A 24480-nucleotide genomic window follows, 5' to 3' on the forward strand; every position below is an offset into this window, starting at 1 on the left:
CGTACTTTATGCTCCAAATTATAGGTAGTTTACACTGATTTACTTTTGTTGAATGGAAGCACAGTAATGGATTTCTGTGTGGATTGTGATTCTAATGAACTGGGGGGCGGGGGGGCGAGCGCAGCAGAGAGGTGTCTTTTTTTGTATTTACGTGTGAATAACTAAATGGATGCAGTTTGCTTCCTTTTAGCATTTCATTCCTATTAAAGGCAGGGCCTGACTGGCCTGTTTCACTATCTGATCCCATGCACTAGCATGGTGCTGTTGCTTTGCTGTTTCAGAGGCAGCAGAGGGATTTTTTAAATCTTGTCTAAAGAAAAAAAACCCAACAACGCCCTTTTCATTTAAACAAAATCCATGAAGACTCTCTGTCTGCATTAGGTTTTCTACAACTGTTTTTTTAAACACTATTTGTTAGACAAATGTGCCAACCAAGCCTAGAAAAAAGTTCTAGCTCAGAGCATTTTTTAAAAAATGGTGACCATATTTTTTGTTGCCGGGACGGGCTTCATGAAAGAAGTGAGCTTGTAGGAGGAGTCTGAAGCCACGCATCACCTTCCCTACACACGCCACACCTGACGTCTGAATACCAGGTCTCTGGACTGGCAATGGAGTGGCAGCCTGGAGCCTCCTGCTGAGACTCTGCCCGCATCTATATAACCACACAGCGTTGCTCAGCTGCGAGCAGGCGACCGATGGAGACGCCACCTTCCCTGCTGTTGTTTAAGCCGGGGCTTTTTCCTACTCCACATTTTTCAAATGTTCCTGCACCAGACAGTGCGGAATGTAAAGCCCTAATTAGAACTTTGCCAGTTTCCAAGGCCACACCCACAGGGCAGACAGTTACAAATGGTCAGGGGCCTGAGAACTCATTTCCCCATTGTACGGTGCACGCTAAGGCAGGCGGCTGCAGCCATGTCAGGATATGATTCAGCATCCTGTTTTGAACATTTAATACACTCTTCAACTTCTGCCTCTGGATCTCCCACCGACTCACTTTAAGGCAATAAATAGTGTAGCGAAGTAGCTAGACAAGAACACAGTGAGGCTACTGTCTTCCCAAATAAATGCTCAAGACAGCCACCCTGACTTCCCCGAGCCCCAACATCCTCCCCAGCCCAAAGGCTCAGAGTCACTCAGGTCTGTTGTTAAAATACAACTAGTCTATTCTCCCCTCACTGCATGCACACACTTAAAGGGACATTTGTCAGGCAGTTTGGACAAAACAATTACATTTAAAAAGGTGTGTGCGTGGGGGGGTGGGGGTTATATATTTAAAGATACACGGGTATGCTTGGAAGTCAGTTTGTATATAAACATCCCTGTGCTATGCTGGGATCGTAAACACAGCACAAGACTAGCAGGGGAGAACAACAAGCTGAAACTAAGCAGTTTTTTTTCACTACCAGAGATAAGTGAAGTGCAAAAAGTAAACAAGTAGCAGAATGGAGAACAGTAAATTGGATTTTTAAAGTTCTTTGAGTTTCAATTACTTAAGGTACTATTGGTATCACGAGGAAGAATTTTTTAAATATTATTTTAATTTAATCACCTCCCTGTTTATGCATGAGAGTTTATACCCATGCAAGCTGGGAGAACATGCTTGGAAGGAACTTACTTGCAGCAATTTTTTCTGCTGTTGATTACAGAGTAGTTTGGTGACTTCTGTAAATCAAAAGATTCCATCAGACACACAAAGCCAAAGTACAGAAGGAGCCAAATTCACCCCGGTGTAACTCCACTGCCTTCAATGGTTTCCAAACCACAATCAGAAAGTAACTTTTATTAAACAACAACAAAAGCGAGTGTTCAGCTAGTTATTAACCAATATGGTCTCTTAAAGCAGAGCATGTTCATTTCTGACCAGGTAACCCACTGGGATAGTGAGTGCTCAGCCATGTAAATCACTGAAAGGCGAAGACAAGGGAAACAATACTACTTCCTCATTACATTTTGAAAGACAGATCAACTTATGCTAGCTTCAGAGGTGATAAAAAGTCCTATAAATGAGACAGCTGACAGGTAATGAATGAAAGCAATAATTCTTCACACGTACACATCACTTTGCATCTCAGAGTGTTTTACAAAGATGAGAAAGTATTATCTCCCATTTTACAGATGGGTAAATGAGGCTCAGATAGGTTAAGTGACTTGGCCAAGGTCACGGAGTGAGTCAGTAGCAGAGCTGGAATAGGGAAGGGAAGAACTCAGGTCTTTCTAGTCCCTGTCCTGTTCTCTATCAACTGGACCACACTGCCAGCAAATGTGTAGCATTTCACTGGTATAGATACTGTATTGCACACTCAACTAAAGTCATCCTGAACAGTACAGTTTGTACTGTAGATACAATACAGGTCAACAGGAGTTCTTCAAAGGCTCCATGGGTAGATAAGGGCCCAATCCTGCAAACTTTTATTTACACATCAAATCCCATTTGCAGAATCTGCCCCTTAACTGTTATTTTAAAAAGCTCTAAGAACCCAGTCCTGCAGGCTCGAAAATGCAGGATTGGGTCATAAATGTTTAATATAATGTTCTTTTAAAAAAAATAGTAGCATATTTCCCTGCCTGCCCTGCTCCCAGAAGCACCAGTTTCTCAGTGTTTACAACTTCAGAGCTATCTTCCCCCAAAGGCACATTGTTCCAGTCAGAATCCTCTGCCATGCTGTGGACAAATTTAATTTGCATTTTGATTGCTTTAGCTTTCTAATCTTCTGCCTCTAGCAAAGTAGAGCAGCTAGCCTCAGAGCTCCATCAGCAACACAGCTGACAAAGAGAACAGAGACCCATGCAGCTTTACCCCTTCTCCCAAGGACACTCCATAAAAGCACCGCGTCCGGTTTACTATTTGGTACAGATGTGGGAGGTGCCCATGTGTGCTCAGGATAACTGGAACGGGAGGAGGGCAGAGGATCCAAGCCCATTTACAGGATGGTTTCAGAGTTGCCCACTGGGAGACCTGTCTTTGGTCTACTTTTACTCCCCATGCCCAGTGCCACCCCAACACAATTCCTGTATGTAGCCATCAGGCTCGGTGGAGTCTCGAACAGCCACATGGCTCTTAAAAGGAGTTATGGGGCTGCAGAAGCATCGCATAACCATTTCAGACATGGCTCCTACCCCTCAGTCTGTGAAGAAGCCAAGACACAATGCAGAGACTGCTTTGAGACTAGACGCTGCAGGAACACAGGGACTTAGGACTGGAAGGGACCTCCTGGGTCATAAAGTCCAGTCCCTATTACAGCAGGGACACAATGCCATCCAAGACCTTATCAAGCACCCTCTGAAAACTACTTAGGTTGTTTGCACCCAACTCCTCCTATTGGGAGGCTGATCCAAAACCTCCCTCCTCTGAACTTTCTGCTTATTTCCGGCCTAAATTCATTCATGGCCAGTTTATACTCCTGTATCACCACAGTCCTTCAGCTTAAATAGATCGTCTCCGTCCCTGGTGTTTACCACCTGATGTATTAATAGAGCGCAACAAGGTCCCCTCTCAGCCTTTGTTTTGCTGCACACTAAGCATGGGGTGAGTTAAACTGTGGCAGTCTAACCCACATGAGCATGACCATGTTACTGTGCTAGTGGGTAGTGGGGTTTCCTTCTGGCCCCTCCAAGGCTGAGGTGCCCCACAATGACCCTAGCTCGCTCAGTGCAGAGTGGAGCTACCTCCTACAGCTGTCTTTAATGTTATCAAACAAAACCAATTCTTTCAAGAGAGACCTTCAGACCAGATCAGAGGTCTGGATAGGTATCCCCTAGACCTCAACACATCATGGCTCTAATGTCATCGTCTGTGCAGGCAATCAGCGTCTGAAGGCACCCACGCATTGTCTCTCTTCAACCACATTCAGAATGTGACTGAAAACCCTGTAATTGTGAGCATTATGGAATGACTGGATAAACAAACTTACTGTATATTTGTAATTAAGACAGTGATTATCTGGATGTATTGGCCGAGTGTATTTGAGCAATAGCCAATATTCATAATGGAACTGGCTAGGTATGAAACATTCTCCTTGACTTAGGACAAGACAACCTATCATCATGGATGATAAAAAGGAACAGGTGAAGTGTAATTAGATTAATTATCTACATTACAGGATTCGCTTTATGACTCTCCAAGTGACAAACTCTCCCAGTTGCCACATCACAACAGGGTAAATTCTAGTTTTGAAGTTAGGTGAGTTGTACCAAGAAAAAACTAACCGTGTCCTCCAGAGCAGCTGAACACTTGCCTTTACTGAGGGTGCCTGCCTCAGGGTAACAGAGCAGAATCTGGCTCTAAAGCCACCTGACTTTCAGAGATGTTGAGCACCCATTACTTGGCCGTTGAAGTCAACTGGCCTGGTCCTGAAAAATCTTATGCAAAAACTCTAAGCATCTCAGTAGTCCCATTAACTAATGAACTCACTTGTGGTTAAAGGTGAGCACACAAGTCTTTTCAGGATCCTGTGGGTGTATAGCATCTCTGAAAAAAATCAAATCACAAATGCCCTGTGACCAGGATAGATACAAGAAACAAGCATTCAACAACTATGGCAACCCTAAAGACAGAATTACACACAGCAATTTGAGACCTTACCAAGGTATCATAGGCATTGAATCAAATTCATACAAGGGTCGGCAACTCCCTCTGCCTGCACTGGGGCTTGTCTTTACATATCTGATGGCAAAAAATGGCTTACAGGAATATACCCATGAGTATCCTAGCATATCTCCATTGCTACAATGATCAAATCTTCAATCCCAGACACCTTCCAAGATCCATGGGTCCTAGACATGCTTATTACAACATGTGGTGTACCTCATCCAGTGCACTAAATGCCCCAATAACAACTAAGTGGGTGAAACCAGCCAATCACTACACTCTCAAATGAACGCACACAGGAAAATGAGAAAAGACAAAAACAACCTATCGCCTGTGAGTGAGCGAACACTTTTCACAAAGCGATCACTCTACAGCTGACCTCTCAGTCCTCATCCTCAAAGGAAACCTGCACAACACTTTCAAAAGATGAGCCGGGAACTTAAATTCATAACTCTGCTAGGCACTAAAAATCATGGACTGAACAGAGACACTGGATTTATGCATTATTACAGCAATCTGTAACCCACTAACCTCCCCATTTTTTGTCCTATGACTGCCGAGGTGTTAATGGGCCACTCCACCTTGAATGGTCCCTTACAATATGTGCTAACTATCTATGCTAAACAATCTGTTCCATCTTGTATTTAGCTGTGACAGAAGTTGGTTCAATAAAATATATTACCTCACCCACCTTGTCTCTCTAATATTCTGGGCCCAAGACAGCTACAACAACACTGCATACATGGAGCTGTCGTGTAATTCCAAAGGGGAGTCAGAGGTGCAGCAGCTAGCCCTCTGTGACAGGGGCCGTCGGGGGAAGAAGAGAACCTTCAGCAATTATAGAAAGAGCCTGATGGTATGAACACACTGAGCCAACTGTCCTATCACAAACGAAAATTCTGGGACTTTCTGCAGCAAGTTTATGAAAAGTTTCTGAAAAAGCCATAAATGTGTAATATCTGATAAATCCTGTATCAGGGAAATTCACCCAGCACTGGCAGACAGATGGACTTTATGTTCCAACAGCTCTTCCTTTTTCTGACTTCTAGGATCCTATGAGGTCTTTTAAGTCACGCACTACCAAACCCTATGCCCACCACATGTGACAGAGCACGGCTGTCATGTCTGTCTCTCAGTCCAGAATCTCAAAGTTAAGACAAAAATATCTCACTGCCATACCAATCAATGCCTGCTTTTCCTGCAGCGAACAACCCGGGCTTTTGACTGCTTTTGCAGCAAAAGAACAATGAAGTTGAACAACTCTGCCACCCTATGGGCACAAGGTAGAGTCTCAGTAAATCACTCCACAGAAGGCACCTTATGAAGACAATCTTCTGTGCAGAGGGTTACAATCCATTTTTAAATTTGATTTCATAGGCCATGGGTGCCACATAAACTCCCCTCAATCCTCAGCACAGCTCCCACTCATCACAGCAAGAGGGTTGGACAAAGATCAAGGGTAGTAACTAATTATTAGGCCTCAGTCCTGCAAATATACATACAAGTAGCCCCATTATGCTCTGAGAGGTCGGGGAATCAGACCTTAGTTCGTAAAGTCACTGCTGTTCGCAGCATCACTCAGTGAAAAAAAATTACACAACCCCCTTTTAAGACTGGTATTAATCTTCCCTTTTGTTTATTTGGTTGCTGGTGAGTCCAAATGCCTAACTTGTGCATACATATCCAGAGGCCCCGAGTTGAATGAGACCATGCACACTTCTCAGAGCTGCCTTAGGGTTTGGTGACACTGGAGCTGGAAGGTGTCAATTCCAACTCAAGGAGACATACCCACACTAGCTCTAATCAGACTAGCATACTAAAAACAGAAGTGTAGCCATGGTGGTGCGAGCGGTGGGAGGAGCTAGCCGACTCCAGTACGATCCTGTCCAATACCCTAGGTACGTACTCAGGACGGTTAGCCTCTCCTGCTGCTTGCCCACCACAGCTACATTTCTATTTTGGTGCAATCGCTCGATCAGAGCTAGCATGGGTGTGACTCCTTGAGCTGGAATTTACGCCTTCGAACTCCACCAATCCTAAGCCTGAAACGGCTCTGGGAAGGGTGCACCATCTCATTCAGTTCAGTGTGATGTTAGCTCTGAAACTTAATGAAGAGGCTTTATGGCTTTATTTTTAAGTAATGCAGGTGATCAGTTGAACACATAATTTAAACCTTCCAGATCCAGCACAGACATACCCTGAGGCAGCATTACATCAGGCTCCATTCAGAAGGTTCTTTGTGACCATATTGGTTAGATACTTGATACTTCTTTGCAAATGAAATTTTGTATTCTGCAGAATCGTTATCTGTCATGACGACCAGATAATCTACCAAGCAGGCTGAAACCAGTCGTTTGACACACCTTCCTTAGAACTCTGCTGCCTTGCGTCTACGCCGACCAACTACTTATGGGCCTATGATTGCATCGTCACTTTGCCCCTTTATAAAGAACAACAACAATAATCCGCACTTCTGCAGCAGCTTTCAGCAAAGGAACATTTTATAGACACGAATTAGTTCTCATGACCCTCCTGGTAGGTTACGTATTATTTGTTTTACAAACGGGTAAACAAAAGCACAGCAAGATCAAGGCATGGGCCCAGGGCCATGGTAAATCAATGACAATCTTTCCATTGCCTTCAGTGGGTGCTAAATGTGGCCCCAAGTCACACAGTGCAGGGGCTCTCAACCTTTTTCTTTCTGAGCCCCTCCCCCCCCAACATGCTATAAAAACTCCATGCCCACCTGTGCCACAACAACTGTTTTTCAGCATATGCAGTAGATTAAAAGCCAGGGCCGGCGTTAGTGGGTAGCAAGCAGGGCAATTGCCCAGGGCCCCATGCCACCGGGGGCCCCACGAAGCTAAGTTGCTCAGGCTTCGGCTTTCAGCCCCGGGCCGCAGGGCTTCGGCTTTCTGCCCTGGGCCCCAGCGAGTCTAATGCCAGCCCTGCTCTCGGTCTATTTTGGCGGAACCCTGAAACCTGCTCACGGCCCCCCTAAGGGGCCCCGGACCCCTGATTGCGAACCACTGACATAGTGAATAAGTGGCAGAGCTGGGAGTAGAACCAGGAGTCCTGAATTCTCCTTGAACCTCTAGACACCACTGCCACTACAGAATAAGGATTGAGAAATAAAAATAAAAAATTGTAATCAGAACTTACGAACCAGAGAGTCCTGCTTAGCAAAATCAAATGCACAGCGCCTCTGATGTATAGTCAGTCTTGTGAGGGAGATTTGTAACTCAAGTCAAATCACTTTTGAGCCAAACAACAAAGGCTGTAATACAGCTGCTTGCAGCTTACCTCACCTGTTTATAGAGAAGACTCGGCTTTCTAACTTCACTTTATGCAGAATGAAACGAGTCCATTCCTCAAAACCCCATCCACTGCCAAAATCAGAAAATTATACAGGTTCCAAATTAAAACAGGTTCTATCCCAGCCCCAAAACATATCTATGCATCTGCTGGAATCCGCTGGTGTATCAGGTTGTAAAGGGAAATCAAACTTCCAATAGCGTATAACACAGACACCCGAAGTTATAAAAAAAGCAATGACAAATGGTAAACAGAAAACAAACCAACCAACTGCCTAAATGGACATTAAAACTGGGCCAAGGAGAAGAGAAAATGAAAAGAACAAGCCTGCTAAGATACTGCAGAGTTTCTAAGCTTTCCCTTCAGACAGCTACGTTTGGAGATTGTGGGGCATCAACGGATTCTGCACATGAAAGCCCTCTCCCATCTCCTCTGGGTTACTTACCTCAGCCCTCTCTTCACTTATTTCTTTTGTTCCTTTCCTTTTCCCCTCCTCACTTGATAACAGCAACTGCTTATTTCCAACATGAAATGAATTCAATCCTTGACCGTTAAACAGTCAAAAGCGAACAGAGGATGGCTCCATTTCCACCATTTCTCCACACCCCTCAAAAAAGGGCATAACCTCCCCCCCAAAGAAGCCCAAACCATTAGAGACAAGACACATTAAGATAATTAATAAGCGTTGTGGATGAATTTTATAAACAATTTTCCACTTTTTTCCTGACAAGAAAATTAAACCTCATTTTAGTTTTTAAATGTTAAATGCCAAGATCAAAAATAAAATAACTAAAGAGAGAGCTTAGTGATCGGGCCTCAGCTCACTAGAGGCCCTGGGGTCTATATGGGAGCAAGAATCTGCCTGCCCAAAGCTCACTGTGGGATCAGGGCCTAGGAAATCACATGGCAGAAGTTCAACAGTGCTGGAAACAATGTTTAGAACAGCATGAATTAAATGGTTCTGCTCACCTAAGGTTTAATTTGCGATCTTCATCACTGCCAACCTCCAGCTAAAGAGGGAAAAGAGGGATAGAGAACGTGTTATGCACTGGCTGTTTCCACCTTATCATCAAAAATTCCTCACACTTTTTAAAACAATGATTTTTTTTTCAATGTCCACAGAAACATAGTGCTATCCAGCCACATAAAATATTTCACCCGGTGCAGGATGTCAAAGGGGCTCACAGGGAGTTTAAAACCATTAAGCACCAACCCTGCAAGCTAGAGGGCAGATCAGCTTGCGGATGGAGTGCCTAGACATCACAAGGGATGTGCACACAGCCCTCCCATTGAAGTCAGAATGTTAGCAAAGAGCGGGGCAGACGTAAATCCTTCAATGAATGGGGCAGAGTGTCACTATGATGGATGTAATCAAAACTGTCCAACTCTGTTTCATAAACCTTATGCTGCTGATCTCTGGCAGGTGCCTATGCGTTTAGGCCAGGAAGATCTGAGCTCTCTCCCCAGTTCAACGCGTGCAGCCTACTGATAAATATCATCTTCCTAAACGGCCATGGATTTGTTTTTCTGAATTTGTTGCAAGTATTTTCACCGACCAAGAGAAGGTCACCTGGCCATTAGAAGCAAGAGTAAAACCTAACACAGCTGGTGAGCCTCAGCACAAATGTGGTTTTTACACAAATCAGCAGAAGTTAATTTGGCCTTTAAACTTAAAAAAGCATAAGTGTCCTACTGGTTTTTATTAACATTTCTATTGCAGTAGTGCCAAAGGCCACAACCAGTTGGAGCGCCCTTCTGCTGTACAATGTACAATGCTCTTAAATGTTTTTTGTGGACCTCAACTAAAAAAAAAGGGTTTTAACAAAATTTTCAAGGTTAGAGGGTTTTTTTAAATGTTAAGACTTCAAAAGGTCAGAGTTAATGATGCCAAAGAATTTGCTGCTCATAGCTAGTAGTTATGGGCCTTAATTTGTTATTGGACATTGAAATGATGATGCACTAGCTCTATTACAGCTTTGCATAATCTGTATATTAGACGTATATCTATTCAGTGGAAAGGAGATATTAAAAAGCAGTGCAAGATTACTGTGACTGATGGAGCTTTGAAGAAAAATATATTTCCTCTATTTTTATAGTTTGTTTACTTAGTACGCTAAGTGGTGGTAAATGCACAATCAGTTGGGTCCTTATCCTGAAGTCAGACTCCTGCAGAAAACCCCCTGGACCCATGTGGAGTCTCAGTGATTTCAAGAAATCCATTGAAATCACTGGACACAGGGTCCAACTGCCTGGATTCAGTTGCAGTGTTGGGGACTTGGTGAGCTCCCCCACTTGTCTGTGTCTGTTACACAGCAATGGGGGAACATACAAACATTTTTTTAAAATTGTGATTGTAAAAATATGTGTGAAACCACAAATATCATCAGGGAGATTCAGAACCTGAAGCTACTTGACACTCATTTTTTTCAAATGGACTAGGTTTCAAGTTGACCTTTTTTAAAAATAAACAAAAATAGGCACAATAGGAAGAATTAAGGGCTCGACATTACAGAGGACAGAAACCTTCTTAACTGGCTTTAGCTCTTTGGACAGAACATTTATCCGAACTGACAAGGCTGGCAACTCGACTGGGTATTTGCTGGGTTATATAAAAATATCATTGTCTTGCATTGGACCCAACACTGGCAATGCCATTTCAAGCATCCACTCATCCCCCAGTATGTCCCAGGCACTCTGAGTGATGTCAAGCCATGGCTCTTCACGGGAGAGCATGCTGAAGTCTGCATCCCGGAAAGATAGATTGCTCTTTAGGCCCTGATTCTGCACCGTGACCTGCCCAAGCAGACGGCTGAGCCTGTACAGCTTGCAATGCAGGATTGGGGCTTTGCTTACAGCAGAAAAGTTGCTGGAGATCTGATAGGTCAAGGGAGCTATTTGAATTTATAAAAAATTAGCGACTGTGCAAACTGATTTTCTTCTCCGAAAAAAATTCATAAGGGTTTCTGACATGCCATATTGACACTATGACAACTCCCCTGAAGACAACATTAGCATCCATTTTATAAATCCATACTGGTTTATGTGTTATTAAGAAGCAGGCTGTAAGAGCTCTTTCATAGTCAGTAAGAACTTTTGGGTCAATAATTCCCTTTTTAAAAAGTCTCTAAATACATACTTGCTACAGACTCAGCCTTTGTAGAGCCTGTAAATCCATATTTACAAGAAAGAGTCTAACAGATCAGGGAAAACAAAGACACAGTTTGGCTAGAAATTATTTGTTTTTAATTAACATTATACAAACCAAAAATCAATGTTTAAATTTCCAGGGGTGATTCATAGATTCATGGACTTTTAGATCAGAAGGGACCATTAGGATGGAGAGTAGTGGGAGATATCCTACCTCAGCCTTTCTCTATGTGCCACTTAAAGCATCTCTGTTCCTGGCTCATAAAGATGCTTTTGAAAAGGAATTGCCCTGCCTTTGGAATACACTCTATTGCATCAAATGGCACAGGTGAGCCAATACTGTGTACCACAGAAGGAGACCCCTACTTCCTTGAAAAAAAGCTTTATACCTTTACATAATATGATGTTGAATAGACATAATGCAGAAACACTCCAAAGACAAGACAGACACACCAAAAGCCTGATTCATCTCTCACATACACTAGATTAAAACCCATGTAACCCCACTGACTTCAGTGGGATTACTCCTGATTTATAACTGTGTAAATGAGATGAGAATCAGGTCTCTCTATTTCACAGGTTCACAGGGCAATCAATAATTTATGTACAAAATTTAGGTTTTATACCTTTTTTTTTTTTAAGTAAAGATTTTAAAAACCCTTATGGAAACAGAAATATTTTCATGATTTTATAACATTTTCAGTGAAACAAGACGGGCGAGGTAATATCTTTTATTGGACCATCTTCTGTTGGTGAGAGAGAAGTTTTTGAGCTTACACAGAGCTTTTGTTCAGGTCTCAAGTTGCAGTGGGGGAGGTTTAGGTTGGATATTAGGAAAAACTTTTTTCACTAGGAGGGTGGTGAAGTACTGGAATGGGTTACCTAGGGAGGTGGTGGAATCTCCTTCCTTAGAGATTTTTAAGGTCAGGCTTGACAAAGCCCTGGCTGGGATGATTTAGTTGGGAATTGATCCTGCTTTGAGCAGGGGGTTGGACTAGATGACCTCCTGAGGTCCCGTCCAACCCTGATATTCTATGATTCTATGATTTCTTCTTCTGATAGGAAGAAGAGCTCTGTGCAGCTTGAAAGGTTGTTTCTCTCACCAACAGAAGTTGGTCCAATAAAAGGTATTACCTCACCCACCTCGTCTCTCTAACATCCTGGGACCCACACAGCTACAACACTGCATTCAGCATTTTTCAGTGAACACAGTTAGAAAATAAACCTTGTCTCTGTGGCTTGGTAAACCCAAACTCACAACCTGGAGCGAGGGCAGTGCCACCAGGGAATTAAAGGCTGAGTCCCAGGTCCACAGTTTGGAATGAACAAAGTAAACAAAGAGCATCCCTGAGCTGGGGACAGTCAATGAGATTTTTACCAGCCATTCCCCACCACCTCCCATACGGGTTAGTGACAGGGATTTGACAGGTGACAAATAGGACTGTTAACCTGATAGGAGAACGGACACAGGGAGAAGTATATGGGAGTGAGGCCCAGGAAAGTGGGATGCTGCGTAAAGGGAGGGCGTGGGGGTGTAGGGAAGGACACAGGAGAGCAAGGAGTTAGGGTAGGGGAACACAGGGCCTGTCTTTGGGGTTTATAAGGCAGGGGAAGGATACAGGAGTGTATAGGGCAGAAGAAGAGGAACAGGGCAGAGGAGACAACAGAAGTGGGGGCATATGGTGGTGGTAATAAGGCAGAGGAGTATAGTAAGGTGTGGGGCCTGATGCAGAGAGAGGAGGTATAGTGGAGTGATTGGGGCAGAGAGGGTACAGCAGGTGTGGGCTGTATAGAGGCAGGAGACAGAGTGGGCCAGAGGGATATAGCAGAGTATGGGCTCTGTAGAGGCAAGGCTATATAGCAGGCGTCGGCAACCTTTGGCACACGGCTCACCAGGGTAAGCACCCTGGCGGGCCGGGCCAGTTTGTTTACCTGCCGCGTCAGCAGGTTCGGCTGATCCCGGCTCCCACTGGACCTGGTTCGCCTCCAGGCCAATGGGGGCGGAGGGAAGCGGTGGCCAGCACATCCCTCCTCTCGCGCCGCTTCCCGCCGCCCCCATTGGCCCGGAGCGGCGGGGTGTGGGGGGCAGGGGGTGTACAGCGGGGGGGCAGGGCGCACAGTGGGAGTATTGAAGGGGGTGGGGGGTGGAGGTGTGCAGCGGGGGAGCACGGGGGTATTGCAGGGGGCAGGGGGTGTACAGCGGGGGGGCAGGGGGCATATTGTGGGGAGCGGGGGGGCAGGGGTGTACAGCGGGGGGCAGGGGGCACAGGGGGTATATTGTGGGGAGCAGGGGGTGTACAGCGGGGGGGTAGGGGGCACAGTGGGTATATTGCGGGGAGCAGGGGGTATTGTGGGGGCAGGGGGTGTGCAGCGGGGGGGCAGGGGGCACGGGGGGTATATTGCGGGGTGTGTGGGGCAGGGGGTGTACAGCAGGAGGGCAGGGCACACGGTGGGAGTATTGCGGGGAGCAGGGGGTATTGCGGGGTGTGGGGGCAGGGGGTGTACAGTGGGGGGGTAGGGGGCACAGGGGGTGTACTGTGGGGTGTGGGGGGGCAGGGGGTGTGCAGTAGGGGGCAGGGGCATGGGGGTATATTGTGGGGGTGGGGGGTGTACAGCGGGGGGCACAGGGGCTGTACAGCGGGAGGCAGGGTGCACGGTGGGGGTATTGCGGGGAGCAGGGGGTATTGAGGGGTGGGGGGGCAAGGGTTGTATGGCGGGGTGCGGGAGTGTACAGCGGGGGGGTGGGGTGCACGGTGGGGGTATTGTGGGGAGCAAGGGGTGGTGTGGGGGCGGGGGCAGGGGGTGTACAGCAGGGGGGCAGGGGGAGTATTGTGGGGTGTGAGGGGCGGGGGTGTGCAGCAGGGTGTGGAGGGCAGGGGGTGTACAGTTGTGAGGGCAGGGAGCACGGTGGGCATATAGCTGGGGATGTGGGGCAGGGGACATGACAGGGGTATTGCGGGGTTTGGAGGGCAGGGGGTGTACAGCGGGGATGGGGGCAGGGGGCATGGGGGTATAGCGGTGTGTGGTGGGCACAGTGGGAGTACAGAAGGGAGCACGGTGGGTATATTGTGGGAAGCAGCGGGGGCAGGGGGCATGGTGGGTATATTGCAGGGGTGGGTGTATTGCAGGGTGTGTGGGGCAGGGGACAGGGGGTATATTGCAGGGAGCGGGGTAGCAGGGGGTGTACAGCGGGGGAGCAGGGAGCACAGGGGGTATATTGTGGGGAGCAGAGGGCGTACAGCGGGGGGCAGGGGATATTGCGGGGAGCAGGGGATATTGTAGGGTGTGGGGGCGGGGGGCAGGGGGTGTACAGTGGGGGGGGGTAGGGGGTATATTGCGGGGAGCGGGGGGGCAAGGGGTGTACAGTGGAGGGGCAGGGAGCATAGGGGGTATATTGCGGGAAGCAGGGGGTGTACAGCGGGGGGCAGGGGGTATATTGCAGGGAGCGGGGGGGCAGGGGGTGTACAGTGGGGGAGCAGGGAGCACGGGGTATATTGTGGGGAGCAGGGGGTGTACAGCGGGGGGGCAGGGAGCACAGGGGGTATATTGTGGGGAGCAGAGGGTGTACAGCGGGGGGCAGGGGATATTGCGGGAAGCAGGGGGTATTGCAGGGTGTGGGGGCGGGGGGCAGGGGGTGTACAGTGGGGGGGTAGAGGGTATATTGCGGGGAGCGGGGGGCAGGGGGTGTACAGCGGAGGGGCAGGGAGCATAGGGGGTATATTGCGGGAAGCAGGGGGTGTACAGCGGGGGGGCAGGGGGTATATTGCAGGGAGCGGGGGGGGCAGGGGGTGTACAGTGGGGGAGCAGGGAGCACAGGGGGTATATTGTGGGGAGCAGGGGGTGTATAGCGGGGGGCAGGGGGTATTGCGGGGTGTGGGGACGGGGCAGGGGGTGTACAGTGGGGAGGTAGGGGGTATATTGCGGGGAGCGGGGGGGCAGGGGGTGTACAGCAGAGGGGCAGGGAGCACCGGGGGTATATTGCGGGGAGCAGGGGGTGTACAGCGGAGGGGCAGGGAGCACAGGGGTTATATTGCGGGGAGCAGGGGGTGTACAGCGGGGGGGCAGGGGGTATATTGCAGGGAGCGGGGGGCAGGGGGTGTACAGCGGGGGAGCAGGGAGCACAGGGGGTATATTGTGGGGAGCAGAGGGTGTACAGCGGGGGGCAGGGGATATTGCGGGGAGCAGGGGGTATTGCAGGGTGTGGGGGCGGGGGGCAGGGGGTGTACAGCGGGGGGGCAGGGGGCACGGTGGGAGTATTGCGGGGAGCAAGGGGTATTGCGGGGTGTGGGGGCAGGGGGCAGGGGGGTGTACTGTGGGGGTGTGGGGGGCAAGGGGTGTGCAGAGGGGGCAGGGGAATGAGGGTATGTTGTGGGGGGTGGGGGCTGTACAGCGGGGGGCACAGGGGCTGTACAGCAGGGGGCAGGGCGCACGGTGGGGGTATTGCCGGAAGCAGGGGGGCAGGTGCAGGGGGTATTGCGGGGTGGGGGGGCGGAGGGCACGGGGGGTATTGCGGGGGAGCAGGGGCCACGGGGGGTATTGCCGGTAGCAGGGGGGCAGGTGCAGGGGGTATTGTGGGGTGGGGGCGGCGGAGGGCACGGGGGTATTGCGGGGGGGCACGGGGGGTATTCGGTAGCAGGGGGCAGGGGGTATTGCGGGGGGGCAGGGGGGCAGGTGCAGGGGGTATTGCGGGGTGGGGGCGGCGGAGGGCACGGGGGGTATTGCGGGGGGGCACGGGGGGTATTCGGTAGCAGGGGGGCAGGTGCGGGGGGGCAGGGGGTATTGCGGGGGAGCAGGGGGGCAGGTGCAGGGGGTATTGCGGGGTGGGGGCGGCGGAGGGCACGGGGGGTATTGCGGGGGGGGCACGGGGGGTATTCGGTAGCAGGGGGGCAGGTGCGGGGGTCAGGTGCGGGGGGGCAGGGGTTATTGCGGGGGGGCAGGGGGGCAGGTGCAGGGGGTATTGCGGGGTGGGGGCGGCGGAGGGCACGGGGGGTATTGCGGGGGGGCACGGGGGGTATTCGGTAGCAGGGGGGCAGGTGCGGGGGGGCAGGGGTTATTGCGGGGGGGCAGGGGGGCAGGTGCAGGGGGTATTGCGGGGTGGGGGCGGCGGAGGGCACGGGGGGGCACGGGGGGTATTCGGTAGCAGGGGGGCAGGTGCGGGGGGGGCAGGGGGTATTGCGGGGGGGCAGGGTCACGGTGGGGGTATTGCCGGTAGCAGGGGGTATTGCGGGTCCATCCCCCTTTGCCCGCAGCCCGGGGCCTGGCGCGGCCTCCCCCTGGGTCCGGCCCGGGGCCTCTCCGCCCGCTCCGCCCGGCCCGGCCCGGCTCACCTCGCTGGCGCTGGCCGAGGAGGCGGCGCTGGGGGTCGGCGAGCGCTGCAGGGTGACCAGGGCCATGGCTGGGGCGCGGGGCTGCCGGCTCCGGGCCGGGGCGGAGCGCGGGGCCCGGCTACAGCGACTGCGGCTCCCGGCCTCCGGCCGCCTCCATCCGCTGCTGCTGCGCAGCCTCCGGCCCGGGGAGGGGCGAGCGGGCGGCGGCGCCGGGAGAGCGGGAGAGCGGCCCGGGGCAGGCGGGGGAGGGGACGGCAGAGGGAGCGGGGGCTGGTGGTGGTGGGGGCAGCAGGGGAGGTGGGGCGCAGGGCGGGGAGGGGGCAGCAGGGCGGGGTGGGGGCAGCAGGGGAGGTGGGCGCAGGCCGAGGGCGGGGAGGGGGCAGCAGGGGAGGTGGGGCGCAGGCCGAGGGCGGGGAGGGGGCAGCAGGGGAGGTGGGGCGCAGGCCGAGGGCGGGGAGGGGGCAGCAGGGCAGGTGGGGCGCAGGCCGAGGGCGGGGAGGGGGCAGCAGGGGAGGTGGGCGCAGGCCGAGGGCGGGGAGGGGGCAGCAGGGGAGGTGGGGCGCAGGCCGAGGGCGGGGAGGGGGCAGCAGGGGAGGTGGGGCGCAGGCCGAGGGCGGGGAGGGGGCAGCAGGGGAGGTGGGGCGCAGGCCGAGGGCGGGGAGGGGGCAGCAGGGGAGGTGGGCGCAGGCCGAGGGCGGGGAGGGGGCAGCAGGGGAGGTGGGCGCAGGCCGAGGGCGGGGAGGGGGCAGCAGGGCAGGTGGGGCGCAGGCCGAGGGCGGGGAGGGGGCAGCAGGGGAGGTGGGGCGCAGGCCGAGGGCGGGGAGGGGGCAGCAGGGCAGGTGGGGCGCAGGCCGAGGGCGGGGAGGGGGCAGCAGGGCAGGTGGGGCGCAGGCCGAGGGCGGGGAGGGGGCAGCAGGGCAGGTGGGGCGCAGGCCGAGGGCGGGGAGGGGGCAGCAGGGGAGGTGGGGCACAGGCCGAGGGCGGGAGGGGGCAGCAGGGGAGGTGGGGCGCAGGCCGAGGAGGGGGCAGCAGGGGAGGTGGGGCGCAGGCCGAGGGCAGGGAGGGGGCAGCAGGGGAGGTGGGCGCAGGCCGAGGGCGGGGAGGGGGCAGCAGGGGAGGTGGGCGCAGGCCGAGGGCGGGGAGGGGGCAGCAGGGCAGGTGGGGTGCAGGCTGGGGATGGAGGGGCAGCAGCAGTCTAGCAGTGCATTCTGGCAAGGGTGCATGTATGGGAGGGGGAAGCTGTAAAGGAAGCTTGGCACAGCTGAGGGGATATCTGCACTGGAGGGGGCCTGTTACAGCAGAGTTGGGTCTGGTTTGGTCACTGGGGTAACTGCCTGGACTGCACTGGCGTTAATCCCCACTGAGAGTGACTGGCGCACAGGAGAGGAGCGTCAGGTGCACTGTTCTCAGTGCAAATCAAAACCGTTTTCTCATGTTCTGTTGACTTGTGTGACACCTGGTGAGGGAGGAGCCGGCTCAGCTGACTGGCACTTGGCAACCTTCTGTCTGTCCCTTGGAGGCTGTGCTAGAAAACAGGTACTGCATAGAATCCTTGTCAGTGACAAGTGCAATACTGATTTCTTTAATGGTGTTACTTGCAAAATAAATTACAAGGGATTTCTTCAATGAATGAAATGTGGGTCATTTTACATCTCTGCTCCTTGTCAGGAATGTCAAAAAGCCCCAGTGGGAGGTTGGTAACTATGATTGTGAAAACAGGGAATTATTAGAATCTCCCAAGTAATGGAGCAAATCCTACCCATTCTATTGACCAACTTCAGTGCCATTGCACAGGTGCAAACGAGGGGTACACTCTTGTGGTTTATTGTAGAAGCAAATGGGGCAGAAAGGGAGGAGGAGAATACTTGTGATTCCATTTGTATCGAACAAAGGCACTGAAGGCTTGTTAGTTCACAAATGAAAGAGCCAAGGAATTGTAAGGAGACAAAAGTCAATTACAATTTTATGGGCCTAATCTGTCTCATCTTATAAAGATGCTCCGTGTCAGTGAGGAGAATAATGATATTCGGGGAATAGGGGAGCGTAGCTTATTAGATCTCTCCTTCTACATTATTGCTAATGTGAATACTCAGGACTGTCATCTGGAGTAATTATGGCCAGGGGCATTTATTAAAATCAGACTAGACCAAAGAGTGTATTGCAGTCCCTCTGGGAGCCTAGTACATCTGTCTGTCTTGGAGACATGTACCTCACTGATGTGTTCTCTCTAATAGTGTTTGAACATTGATACTTCACCTTAACTGTGTGGAAGCACTGAATAAAGGAGGGCTGGCTCCCCTCAACTCTCAGCAAAGACAAGGCAAAGGGGCTCCTCTCTGTGTGTGCCCCAGGCCTCCAGGGAGTGTCCTGCAGGTCTCCTGCAGAGACCTTCCTTCTAGAATAAAGGGACTGGCAAACAAGCCCTCGCCCTCAGAATCCACTAAGCTGGACCAAATTGCTGTCCAGATGGAAGGATATTAGCTATGCTCTCTGGAGAGTAGCCCTTGCCACCCCTGACAATCCGTGCTGCATACTGTAAACATCAGAGATGCTCCCTTTGTTTTTCTGCCTTTACATTGGCTTTAGTTCCAGACTCTCACTCTGTTCCTGGCAGTAATTCGTTACGGTTTCTGTCCTGCACCAGGACCGGGTCAGTTCTACAGGCCTGGGGGACCAATATGCTTTTTATTTATTTTTAAGAGTGAATCAATTTCTAGAATAAGCATAAAGGGTGAGGCTGGGGCTCCATCTTTGTCAGGAAAGGACAGGGCAAACGTGGAGTGGCACAACTTGAGGTCTACACCTGGGACTTATTCAGGCAATACTCCCACACACTGACCTCAGTAGGAGCTTGGCCTGAGTAAGAACTGCAGGATTGAGCCCATAGACACAGGACCAGATGCAACTCCCTATGATTTAGGGGATTTTGTTAAACCAGGATTGAATTTGAGCCACTAATTCCAAATGAGGGCCCTTTTCAGGAAGAAAACCTTCCTGGTCCTAGCTAGAGCTGGGTAAATACTGTGCCAAAGCACCCACAAGCATTCATTCAAGTAAGCCCTGTGAATATATCTGGACAGTATTCACGGCTCCTTTTACTCACTTTCTGTGAATATCTGCATGAGCAATTTGTTTGTGAACTGAGAAAGCGTCACAGATGCTCGTGGGAACGTGCCTTTGCGAAAACACCTGACCGCCATCTTGAAACATTTTATGGAGTCATCCAATAATGGAGCACAAACCATACCATGTGATTCAGGCGACCAGACACATAGCACGGATAGTGAATTATAACACTCCTGGCAAATGGAGCCCATAAACTGAAGTACGTCCACATCAACCACTCACTGAACAGTGTTGACTAATGGGGAAGTAGTGTGTCCTAATGGATAAAGCGCTGGTCTGGGACTTAGGAGACCTGCGTTTAGTTCCCAACTCTGTCTCTGCTGAGCTGAGTGACCTTGGGTAAAGTCACGTCCATGCTTTGTGCCTCAGTTTCCCTATCTGTAAAATGGGGATAATGATACAGACCTCCTTTGTAGAGCGCTTTGAGAGCTATGGATGAAAAGCACTGTACAAGTGCTAGGTGTTTTTATTTTTTGTTAGTATTTATATTATTAATGGATGAATTCATAAGAGATCAGTCTGCCTACAGCTAATTTGTCAACAGAAGGAGGCTCTAAAGTCAACGAATAACCAGTTTGCTGTGAATAGTCATAGTTATGCAGATCTGTAGTAATAATCACAGATGCTTTTAAATATGAAACAGGCAGAGCCTGAACTGACCTGCCCTGTAGGAGATGGACTCAGTGTGCAAATTGTACACCCTGCAATCTATACCTACCGAATGTACAAAAGGTATTTTAGAGCATCTGACCATGTTAGACAGGCATGAAAATTATTCCCTGTCACGTGTGTCACTATTAGCTTTTCCCTAATGAGACCTGAGTCACAGCTGCCTCTGGAGCGCTAGGTGGGCGGTCAGCGGGAACTGATCCAACAGAGAATTGCTACAAAAATGCTGCACAAAATATTTAAACAGCTGCATAATCGGGTCAAGAAGAAGCTTCCCATGTGCTCAGAGCAGAAGTGGCAGCAGCAGGAGCTGCCATGAGCCAAGTACTGTCATATGCTGGTTTCTTTTACACAGTGCAGTCTTTCCTGGCTGAAGACTCAACCTGGCAAGAGGACGGTGCAGTCTAGCAGTTTGGAGGGGGTGTCTCTCTTCCCAGCTCTGCTGTTGACTCACCGTGTGACCTGGGGCAGATCATTCCATCTCCCTGAGCCTCCACCTCCCCATCTGTGAAATGGGGGTAATAATTCTGACCCCCCCACCCCAAAGGTTGCTGCTGCTGTTTGAGTTAGATCATGTCTGTAAAGCATTTTGACAGCATCAAAGGCATGGCACCATGCAAGGGAAAAGTATAATTCCCAGACAAGAGAAAGTGTGAGGGGTCAGCAGTGCCAAAAGCAAGAGGCAGACAAGTAATAGGGTAATTAGTATAATAGGCTTTACTGATTGTATAGAAAGCCCTTAATAATTTAGGCCCTTGAGCAACTGCCTCTCCCCCTATATCTCTCCAAGGCATCTGAAGCTTAAGGGTTCATACGAATCAGGCCTTCTTGGTGCAGGGCCCCGATCAGTCTGTCTGATGTCATATCTAAGATACCTGTCCCTGTGGTATCCAAGGGCTGGGCAATGAGCAAAGGCAGCATCTAGGTGCTTCCCTGCCTTTGGGCCAGCTGCAGCTGGTGGAAAACACCCCTCGCCACTGGTGCAGGCTATGCGTCCAGGAGCAGTGAGGACCCTAAGCATGGCCTCAAGGCTCTGCCCTCCCTGGATGACTGTGGGCTGGAGAGTGTCCTCAGTTCCTCCCAGTGTTTCCCTCTTTCCATCATCAGTTCTGTCTTACCTGGATCAAACCTGTACCAAATGTTTGTCATCCATCCATACACCAACTGGTGCTCCTGGGTGATGGCACAGAGGAGGTGCACAGAGCTGTGTTGTCAGCATGCTCTTGATCTTGGAGTACCCACTAGCTGTCTCATATGGATGCTGGAGAGAAGGGCAGACAGCAGGGACCCCGTGTCACTCCACGTGGAGGCTCTTGGTGGACATTTGTCCATCACAACTGGCCCCATCAGTACTGCGCCAGGGCCCATGAGGAGCAACAGCACCTGATCGTCAACAGCATCAATGGCTGCAGGGGGATCAAGACATAGAAGCTTGGAGGTTTGACTCTCTCTCTGCCATTCCCTCTGACTGAGCATATACACATGGCTGCATGCCTCCTTCCTCGCCAAGTGCAAGGCCTTTCTGTTCCTGCCAGCTGCCTCTGACCCCCTTGCACCTTTTCTTTTAATCACCTCTGTCCTTCCTTGGATCCTTTCCTCTGTTCACATTGTTGGGAGGTGGATTCCTCCAGGTCCCAAACCCATCTTGGTTTCATTTTAGTTTGTGTACAGCATCCCAGATACTTTTGCAAGATGGCTCCTTCATACATTAACCAATAAATAAATGATCAGCCCCTTGTGTTGAGAAAAAAAAATTCATCCACCCGCTCAGAGTGAAATCCTGGGCCCAGAAGTCCATATACGTATGTTAAGTTTCAGTACTTAGGAGAACTGTCCACATTTCTGTTTCCTCTGTACTTATTTTTAAAAAGCTACTGACAACTCATGGAATACTCACCAAAAATTGTGTCTGTAACAATCCTGCCCATGCACTGTATGCTTCCAATGCTGCCCTCATTCTTCAACATTATGGGTATCTACATAGAGACACAATCTCAAAGAAACCTGTCTTTGAGGCAGAGGATGAAATTATGGGTTTCTCCAGCTAGAGGAGGATTGAGAAAGAGTGTGTCTGTCACTTAGAGCAGTGGGCCGGGAGTCAGAGCTCCTGGGGTTTATTCCCAATCTGCCACTGACTCACTGTCTGACCTCAGGTGCAAATCTCTGTGCCTCAGGGTTTCCCCATTTATAAAATGGGGGTGCTAATGCTAACCTATCTCACAAGGGTTAGCTAATTAACTGACATTTTTAAAGCGCGGAGATCCTTAGATGAAACACGCTCTAGAAGTCAAAGAGGCACTTTTCCGCACCTTTTCAAATCTGCTTGGCGAGCTGGTGACCCTTTCTCACCGGGTTCTAGAAGGAGACGTGGAGGCCCTTTTGGGGTATCATTACACTGGGGAATGAGCCTCATTGCAACAGAACCTCCCTTCTTTAAAGTATTACATGTAAACTGAGAACCCTGGACAGCAGTACAGCCACTCTAAGGTAAGACTGTCCCGTCTGCTGTAATCCAGAGTTCACCCCAGGACTGCTAGAAACCGGCTACACAAGGGATTCGTTTGTAAACACAATATGCTTCTGCTGTTTGCCCATGTTTGGAGGGAACATGCCACTCCAGCTCACATTACTACTGGTGGCTGTTCAGATGACCTTTTGGATAGGATAAACCCACAGAAATATACAAATGCCATAAATATGTGTCACCAGCCCTAAGGACTGATCCCTTTCCGACAGGCAACTTCCTGTTGTTAGAAGCCACTTGGAAATCTCCCCAAAATTTCCAGGACAATTTTCTTTGACTGTTCGGTAAGGACTCACTCTTACTAGGCAGTTGTTTTGTGTGGTTACTTAGGGCAGATTTTACTGTATGTATGTAGGTGTCAAGAGGTTAAACAGGATGGATTTGAATATGCAGATGTGTGTAGCTTTCCAGGCTGCACAAACTCTAGAATAGTGGTTCTCAGGCAGCGGGCTGCTTGCAGCCAAATCAGTACACAGCTGCGGCCCATGTGACATCATCAGGGCCATACAGCGTGGATGCGGCCCACATAACACATAGAGAGCCACATATATGCAGCCCACAATGGTAAAGAGGTTGAGAACTACTGCCCTAGAAGCTGAGAGGTCCTGGCTCTTTCATGGGAAGCTGATGTGTTAGGAGGAGGGGGTCTGTCCACACAGTGGAGGTCCATGGCTAAGTAAATACTCCCAGCAGCTTCCCTGAGGTAAAGAAGTCACCTCATTCTGCTCTCCTCCCTCAGCGCCTGATCCTGGCTGCTTCCCAGCCCTCCCAGCAGCACCTGCACTGTTGCATGGGAGAGTTACTCCAGCTCCAGGCACAGCTACAAATAGGAGGGATGGAGATACAGTAAACCATCTGCAGGGCTCCCAGCCTATTGTCAGGGGACAGCCAGGCACAAAGACCCCAGCGGTGTGAGAGCTCCTTCAGCTACTAACGCTTGGGATGCTGGTACAGGGCATTCCCTGCAGCACCTTCCAGCTAGGATCCCAGAATGCTTTGTAAACGCAGCCCCCGTGTGAGGCAGGGAAGAGTTATTCCCATTTACAGAAGGAGAAACTGAGGCGTGGAAGGTAAATGATGCACCCAGGGTCCTGCAGGAAGCCTGAGGCTGAACCAGGAAGAGCACGCAGGAGTCCTGACTCCCATTCCCCTGCTTCTACCCACTAGGCCCCACTCCCTCTCTCTGGGGTCAGAGGAACGAAAAATGTCCATGGTGACCAGTGGCAGTGACCACCCTTTCAGGAGTCCCGGGAGGCCCTGTCACTCCATTTCCTTCCCTAATTTCAGGCAAGGCAGCTCATTGGCAGTAATGGGGGTGGAGCTCTGCCCTGCTCTGGGGAAGATCCAAGTCATGCTCTCTGGGCAGAGCGAGTCTGCCAGGACCGTGAAACGCCATCTCCCCGCCCACTGTCACCTTGGCTGGGAGACTTTGACCTACTTCCCAGTCGATAGGAAGAGCGAGTTGCTGATGCTGCTCTTTCTGTCCCTGGTGAATGACCTTCAGACTGTATGTTTCGCGCTTAGCGATAAACAGCTTGTGTGCAGAAGGCTCTGTGCGGAGCTCCCTGCAGCTCGAGGAACCTTCTTGGGGACCTGTCACTCTGCAGGTTAGTCTGGGGAATGTGTTTGTCTCTGTGGTTTATTGACCAGCTGGAGAACTGGTGAGAAAACCATCAGGGGCAGTCTCTCCTCCCGCTGGGGACGGGCCTGGAAGGGGCACATAGGCCCTTCTGACTCTAATTTCTGTTATCTGATCAGATCGTCAGTCACAGAAATGGAAG

At 50.7% G+C, this 24480-nt stretch overlaps 1 protein-coding gene across 1 annotated transcript in view; it reads right to left on the minus strand.

Annotated features, from left to right (window-relative positions):
- SSH1 (slingshot protein phosphatase 1) overlaps positions 1 to 16446 on the minus strand; it is a 54210-nt gene extending 37764 nt beyond the window's left edge. Inside the window, exons 1-2 of the mRNA XM_065417874.1 lie at positions 16381 to 16446; positions 8876 to 8916 (exon numbers count right to left, since the gene is read on the minus strand). Coding sequence (XP_065273946.1) covers positions 8876 to 8916; positions 16381 to 16446 — 107 coding nt within the window. The remainder of the gene's footprint in view (positions 1 to 8875; positions 8917 to 16380) is intronic.
- Positions 16447 to 24480: the final 8034 nt, after the last annotated feature.

The sequence above is a fragment of the Emys orbicularis genome, chromosome 16 (assembly GCF_028017835.1).
Source record: "Emys orbicularis isolate rEmyOrb1 chromosome 16, rEmyOrb1.hap1, whole genome shotgun sequence".
NCBI classification, from domain to species: domain Eukaryota; kingdom Metazoa; phylum Chordata; order Testudines; family Emydidae; genus Emys; species Emys orbicularis.